At 44.9% G+C, this 8,236-nt stretch overlaps 1 protein-coding gene across 4 annotated transcripts in view; it reads left to right on the top strand.

Moving 5' to 3' along the window:
- The first annotated feature begins 2,758 nt into the window (after positions 1-2,758).
- Positions 2,759-8,236, top strand: part of LOC123161006 (pentatricopeptide repeat-containing protein At1g11290, chloroplastic) — a 9,112-nt gene continuing 3,634 nt past the window's right edge. For all 4 annotated transcript variants that reach the window (XM_044578855.1, XM_044578858.1, XM_044578856.1 and 1 more), the window contains exon 1: positions 2,759-4,241. In XM_044578855.1, the coding sequence (XP_044434790.1) occupies positions 2,824-4,241 (1,418 nt within the window). In that variant the 5' untranslated portion in view covers positions 2,759-2,823. The remainder of the gene's footprint in view (positions 4,242-8,236) is intronic.

The raw sequence follows: 8,236 nt of genomic DNA, 5'->3' as shown, positions 1-8,236 counted from the left end.
GTCGATGGCATCGCTGTCGATATGGAATAAGTTCTCTTGCCTTCATCCTCGTTCCAGTGGTGCTTCCTGCCAACATTGTGAGGCGTGTGAAGCGTGCTGTGTTTTTCCCTCTCCGACGTTCTCTACTCCGGGTGACTATTTTCTTCGTTGCTAACTACATCTTTTTGGTCTGCATCGGTGACTTCCTAACCGCTACAACCCTACAACAATGACACAACGTTATTTGGTGGTGGACCTTTGACTTCCTAACCTCTACAACCCTACAACAATGACACAATGTTATCTGGTGGTGTTCAAAGGTCCAAAGGCAACACCGAGCTCTGCTAATGCGAGCCATCGATGGATGCAGATGAAGAAGGCATCGCCCCAAAGGCTTGAATGTGTTTTTTTTTAATTTATGTCAGGGGCTGGGCACTCCACTTGGATGTGGCCACGTCCCACGACGAATGTAGATTACTAAAATGCCCTTGGTGCTAATTATTGGTAGGTGCTTTGGGATTCGTGCCAAAAAAGTTTCGGCAAGAATAAGAGCACACCTCATAAGACAACCTTTTCAACCTAGGCCCCTAAAAATAAACATGACACTTTCTCCTAGGCTAGGGGGCCGATGCCCCCTGCTGATATGTGCATAGCTCTGCCCATTGATTCATATCCAATGTTTCCTGTTTGTATTTGTCTGGACTTGACAAGTGGAATAAGCTCTACCTCCTCAAAGTCGGAGATAAAGACTTGTATAATTGATTGGCCCTCAAATTGCAAAAGTAGGGGTAAACACGCAACCACGATGGTTACTATCTCCCAGACAATGGCATGGAGGGGTGCACGGAGGGGAAGCACACAACAATGACACCGGGTACCTCCGCCGGCAGGCATGGAGGGGTGCTCGGACCGCGAATTGTTCAAGGACCGTGTCCCCGTGGTCACCTACTAGGACCTCTGCTTGGAGATCAATCACATCGCCAACGGCGATTGTAATGACCCTATGTTGCTAAATTAATCTAATACACCCCTTAAAGAAAAAGCGAGAGCAAATTGAGGGCATATATAATGATATTATCTTAGGAGCATCACGTGGGATAGATGTTGAGGTGAGAAAGAGAGAAACCATAAGAATATGTTTGCCTTCTCTTAATTAAGAGATGATCTCTTAGCAATAATATCTCTCACCATAGTAATTTCTAGTTATCGGAGATAAGACTAAGAGATAACTAGTGTACATAATTTTATATTGTATTTTATAAATTACGTGACGAGCTTAAGATAAGACTGCTTTATCAACCACTATGCCATTATAGATGCCTTCAAACTGGTAATCCTATATACCTAAGAGATTCATCCCCACTATCTTATTTATCTTGACATGCAAGCTATCCACATGAGGTCCACCATGTAAGAAGGTTTTCCCACTAACTCTTTATGCACATGCTCTCACTAATTTTTCATGCGCATGCAATCTGTCATATATAACCATTAATTGTGTTTTTGCACACTCTCAAGCAACCATGCCATCGTAGGTTTCTTTAGCACGTGTTCCTGTTCAACCGTTTGTTTAGACTTATCCCCACTATCTTACTTATCTTGACATTCAAACTATCCACGTCATCGAGGAGGTCTACCATGTAAAAATGATTTCTCGCTAACTCTTCATGCCTATGCTCCCACTAATTTTTCATGTGCATGCAATCTGCCACATATAACCATTAGTTGTGTTTTCGTGCACTCAAGCAACCACGTCATCATAGGTTTCTTTAGCTATATGTATATGTCTTGACGTCATCCGATCCACTCCATACGTACAACACGAGTCCCCGCTCCAACTATTTGGTTAGACTTAATGTGTCGTTAGTGCTTTCGTTTGATTCTAAAAGCGCAAACAATTATCTTTTCTCATTCTCAATCTCTTGTGCTTTCTGTCCATGTCTCTTTTGCTCCCAACATGTCAGAGAATTGTGTTAGATGCCTTCGTTCCCTCGAACCTTCAGTGTTCCAAGCAACCTTTTAATCCCAATTTAATTCCATTGCGTACAGTGAGGTTGTTCATCAAAATTTTCTTTTTTAAGAATCCACTATTCTCATGCAACCATTTAATCCCAATATTTTTTCCATTGCATACACCTCGATAGCTAATTAGGTCTTTTTATGACTAAACTAAGGTTCACCTAACGGGGAAGCATGCATGGTTCTGCCCGTGGAAAAGATAAAAAAAATTGGAGCTACCTGGGTATATTGTGGTGAATGAGCTACCTGGTTAAGTGACCTTCTTCTTTTAATAGAAAATCAAATTATGAGTGAACTTACATTTTCTTTCATGCGAGCTATGTTTTTTTATGAATGCACATATGTAGTTGATATCGTCGTTCTTGGTTTAGTCAAGGGTTGAGATGTCCCCATTGTTTCTACGCAGCACTGTTTACATCTCATATCACCTTGCTGATATATTGCAAAGGTAATAGATCAGAACAAAAAGTACACCTATTTTTGTTTTTTCACCAAATTAGCTTTAAATGCTTACTCTAAACAATATTTCTTTCTAAAAAAAATTCTTTACATCTGCTTATACTATGTTTCATAAACTTTTTCATTCTTTTAAACATTAAATTATTTATTAACGCATGGGGTATCATCTACTCCCTCCGTCCCATAATGTAAGACGTTTTTTGACACGTCAAAAAATGTCTTAATTATCGGACGGAGGGAGTAGTTAATACAATAGCCAAGGTATGTGCTAGTATCAAATTGTGGAAGCGCACAGGGGCTTTCTTGTCATTTATCCAGTAGCACCCAAATCAAATGCCCACGGGTGTGCCTCTGCCGCCATGACCCATGAGCGCCAGCGCCACCACCTTGCGCGACGCCGCGGCCATCCTCGGCGCCCTCTCCGCCGCCTCCGCCGCCTCCGCCGCCCAGCTCCACGCGCCCGCCCTAAAGCTCGGATTTCTCCCCTCCTGTCTCCACCTCTGCTCGTCCTTCCTCAAATCCTACGCCGCCTCCGGCCGCCTGGCCTCCGCGCGCCAGCTGTTCGACGAAACCCCCCGCCGGGACATCCCTCTATGGAACACCCTCGTCTCCGCCTGCGCGCGCTCCCGTCAACCCCACCACGCTCTGCTCGCTGTGTCCGCAATGGTGGGCGAGGGCTCCCGTCCCAACAACCTCTCCGTCACGAGCCTCTTGTCTGCGTGCGCGCAACTGAGGAGTCTGGTGCACGGGAGAGAGCTCCACGGGTATGCCGTGAGGAATATCCCTGTTCTTGATTTGCGCGTTCTCAATGCGCTGGTAAGCATGTACGGGAGATGCGGGCGGTTCGCTGAAGCAAGCACGGTGTTCGCCGGTATGGGGAATAAGAGCGTGGTTTCTTGGACGTGCATGATCAATGCTTGCTGCGAGAACGGACGCCCAGCAGAGGCGCTGGAGGTGTTCAACGAGATGAGGCTTGCCGTTGTGAAGGTCGATGAGGTCACCCTGCTCGCAGTCATCTCAGCGTGCACAAAATTGGATTGTACGTCGGAGTTGGGCGAGTGGGTGGAGGAATATGCATGTGAGAATGGCTTCTTGGAGAAGACCCGTGTCGCCAATTCACTCATCCATATGCATGGTAAGATGGGGAGGGTGAAGAAGTCATGTGAGATATTTGACTCGATGAATGTGAGGACTGTGGTCTCATGGACAGCCATGATACAGGCACTTGCTGTGCATGGGCATGGGGTGGCTGCCCTTGTTCGGTTTTCGCAGATGCTCAGACAAGGTTTCTGGCCTGATGAGGTTATCTTCTTGAGCATGATCAATGCTTGTGGCCACTCCAGGCTATTGAGTGAAGGGCGCCAGTTGTTCAAGTCCATGGTCGAAGACTATCACATCACACCATGGATGGAGCACTATGGAAGCATGGTGGACCTGTTGTGCAGATCTGGCATGTTGGACGAGGCGTTTGAGTTTGTCCTGGCCATGCCTGTGAAGCCTGATCCCGTAATATGGCGTGTATTGACCGGAGCATGCCGTGATCATGGAAACATGAATTTAGCGAGGAAGGTGATGGATCATGTGATCGACATGGAGCCTGACCATGAGGGGAATTATGTGCTGGCATCAAACTTATATGCTGCCAATGAGAACTGGGGACGTGTTGTGGATGTAAGGGTGGAGATGGGTGTGAGGAAAGAGACGTCAAGATGCAGTACTGCCCTGTCTTACATTGAAGTCAATGGTGAAGAAAATGCAGAAAGCTTCTCAACTGCACAGCACCAGTAACTTTTCCAACTCCACTACTATGAGATTTACTTGAAGCATAATTATGAATTTTATCTGCTATTACTAGCTAGCATCTACAGTTGTGCAAGTTTTTATACAAATCAAGAATTTGATACTTAGTCTTCTGCAAAAGATGCAAAAAGGTAGGCTATTATTGGTCAAATTGGACTGTCGGTCTGGTGGAGGAGTCTTGCTATTAGACATATATATGTCAACTGTCAGCACGCCTGTCCTTCGAACATCTTGGAAGATCGTCTTAGTATACATATCTATCACTCGTTGATTAGTAGTCTGAGGTGATGCCTATCTCGATGTTGCTATCATAATTAATGATTGATAACCTCACATCCAAAGGGCCAGGTAATTCAGTAGTTTATTTTTTGTATGTGGCCAATTGTTTCCTCAGACGCACAAAAGCATTGCACATGTTTTTGTAAGAAGATGATATACAGCCATTTGGCCAGAGGCGAAAAGCGACCCTCTCCACTTGCCAATCTAAGAAAATATGAAAAATTATATATGAAGAAAAATGTGTCTGTCCTCACCAAGCGACCGGCATCAGGGCCCTCACATCTAGACCAAGAACAACACGAGAACCATACAATTTGTGAGCCTGGAGTATGCGACTATTTCTTATGTAGCTCACTTTTAGCAGACAGATTAACAACCAGTGTAGTTGCCTTTGTTTATTACTCCCTCTGTCTCATAATATAAGACGTTATTACATCTAATATGCTCACATACTAGACGTAATAACGTCTTATATTATGACTTATGGGACGGAGGGAGTACCTTCGTGTAGATGCATCTCCTGTAAGTTGATCTTCTGCGAAAAAGTAGTCGAAAGCTGCATCACTGGGGTGATAAAGTCCTAGACAAGTGCACTGGAGCACTGGATTTGCCCCTTAATCCATAGATGCTCCACGAAGAACCTGACATCTTGCATCATGATTTCTTGGGATTTAGAGATGGACCAAGCATAGAACTTGATTGGGCACTCTCACTGTCAGTGAAAAATGGTGGCAGGCAATGTGCCTTTGCCTACTCGAGTGTAGGCTGTGTTGGACGGCTGATCATATGAACTGCTATGCTGTGTCAGCGAATCAGCTTTTTCTAGCAACTCCCTCCGTAAAGAAATATAAAAGTGTTTAGATCACTAAAGTAGTGTTCTAAACACTCTTATATTTCTTTACAGAGGAAGTACCAGTTAAAGATCAACCTGAAAGAGTGAGGATAGATGCACCTGCTCTGAACAAACTGCCACAGCCATTGAGCTGTTGTACCAAGCCGTACAGTTTTTACAACTTTGCGGTTTGGTTTGGTTGGCACTTTCTCCGAAATTCAGCTCTGCCTATTTTCCTTCTGTGGTATATCTTTTGATAATTTCAAAATCATGATCCTAAGAAAGTGTGTTTCAAATGCAAACCCAACAGTGTCACTTATCACGTCGTAAAAATCAATGTTTCTTTGGAACCAACTAGTATAGTTCATAAAAAACCGCAGTGTTCGGGTTAGTCATCGAGTTGGTCACCCATGGCACCCGCAAAAAACAAAAGATTGGCCACCCATGGCGCGGTACTTCCAGGTTAGTCAAGCTATCGTCTACGGTAGGGCAACACAATGGAACAATAGCTTGTAAGTTGGTTCATCGTTTGCTGCACATATTGTTGTTTTTATCTTGTGGGCGTACACCACAGAGCGCTGAAAGAGATGGCCCATGCAACTTGATGTTAAAAACATTATATGCAAGGCTTTTCCGTGTCTATCGTTTATGTCGCTGTTTTACACATCTCTACTACCGGTATTAATTTATTCTCGTGACAAAGACATCCCCAATACTATCTCAGTAGTATCCAGCTTGCCAATGGGAGGAATGGGTCTCTGCAAGCAGTTGTTGTTAAATGAACACCCAACCTACAAAACTAGATTCCACAGTGCTGCTGGACCAACAACCTCGAATGGCACGACAGTTCAGAGATTAGTTATTTTTAAGCTGGATAAAAACTCAGCACTCAAAGCAAGGCTTGGAATACGCATTTCTGAATGCTTTTAAAACTTTAACTGGGAGCCTTTTTCGTACACAACAACTTCACATGTGTGTTGGCGCAGCCTATTGGCTGAACATCTGAAAGATGATTTGGCATTGGCATTGTTCGGCGGGTGTGATTGATCATGTGAATCATGTGGTAGCGTCAAACTTATATATGCTGGTAATGAAAATTGGGGGCATGTCGTGGATGTAAGGATGGAGATGGGAGCAAAGAAAGAGATGTCAAGATGCGGTAATGCCGTGTCGTACTGTACTGTACATTGAAGTCAATGATGAAGAAAATACAGAAAGCTTCTCGTCTGCACGGCACCAGTAACTTTTCCAACTTCACTACTATGAGATATGCTTGAAGTATAAATTTTATTGCCATTACTAGCTAGCATCCATGATCCATGATTGTGCAAGTTTCCGAACCTGAAGATTTATACTTCTTACTTTTGTACTCGCTCCGTTCCTAAATATTTGTCTTTCTAGAGATCTCAACAAGTGACTACATACGGAGCAAAATGAGTGAATCTACACTCTAAAATATGTCTATATACATCCGTATGTGATAGTCCATTTGAAATCTCTAAAAAGACAACTATTTAGGAACGGAGTACAAAATATGCAAAAAGATAGGCTGTCGGTCAAAATTGGACCCTCAGTCTGATGGAGGAGTCTTGGTATGAGACATATATGTCAACTATCAACACGGCTGTCCTTGGAACATATTGGAAATATCGTCTTGGTATACTTATCTATCACTCGTTGATTAGTAGTCTGAGGTGATGCCTATCTGGATGTTGCTACTCCCTCCGGTTCCAATTACTTGTCGCGAGCGCTATAGAAATAACATTTTGCAAAAAGGTCCTCCCAGTTTTGAATCTTCTCCATCCTGGCCGTCGTCCCGTGGCTTGGAAGCTCCTTCGCTGCTCCGCCGTCCTTCCCCGCCGGCCGCCTACCTCCGCCCCAATCAAGAGCCTGATTTCGGCTGTTGCTGCGCTGCTCCGCCATCCGCAGCTCTGTCTCCCTCCGCCGCAGCGCCGTTGTCCTTCCCCGCCGGCTGCCTGCCTCCACTCCAATTGAGAGCTCCGTCACCGAGGTCTGCCGTTGTTGCGCTGCTCCGCCGTCCGCAGCTCCCTCACCCTCCGCCGCAACTTCGACATCCTTCCCCGCCGGCCGCAGGTCCCTCGCCGGCGCCACCCTCCGCTCCAATCGAGAGCCCAAGGTCCGCCGCTGCTCCGCCGTCCGCAGCTCCTTAACCCTCTGCCGCTGCTCCGCGTCCGCAGCTCCCTTACCCTTCGCCGCTGCTCCGGCGTTCATAGCTCCGACAACTCGAATTGATCATCTGCTCCTCTTGACGTGAATTTGTGCTCTAAATACCACAAGGCTGGAGCGATTTGAACTGAAATTTTCACGTCCCCCATAAGCAATCACAAAAAGAGAGTAAGTACTCACATCCCCCATAAGCAATCACAAAAAGAGAGTAAGTACTACAGCTTGGTTCTGTTGCTCGATACCTGTGAGTAATCTGCTGCTCCTATTGATCCTCTCGACGCAGCGGGCAGCGGCTACTGTCCTCTTGATCCTTTGATGTTCCTGTCAACTGGTTCCTCTCTGTTGTGTTCATCAAGGAAATGGTGATCACACTCTGAAGACTGTCAAATCACACTCTGAAGATCACACTCACAAATCTGCAAGCAAATCAAAACCTACAGATACTAGGTTAGCACACTCTGAAGATCACACTTACTCCATTTTCAGTAGACAGTAATTACTCTACTGTATATATTGTTGAATAGTGTACATCAAAGTAGAGCACACCCAAAAATTCAGTGTAGACAGTAGGAGTAAGCATAGACAGTAGACAATAGGAGAAAGTAAAAACAATGTAGGCTTCTCTTTTTGGCTGATTTTTGTTTATTATACTGGTGTCACTGTATTGACAGCAAAAAATAA

Source organism: Triticum aestivum, chromosome 7B (assembly GCF_018294505.1).
Source record: "Triticum aestivum cultivar Chinese Spring chromosome 7B, IWGSC CS RefSeq v2.1, whole genome shotgun sequence".
Taxonomy (NCBI): Eukaryota; Viridiplantae; Streptophyta; class Magnoliopsida; order Poales; family Poaceae; genus Triticum; species Triticum aestivum.
This window is presented reverse-complemented; position numbering and strand designations above follow the sequence as displayed.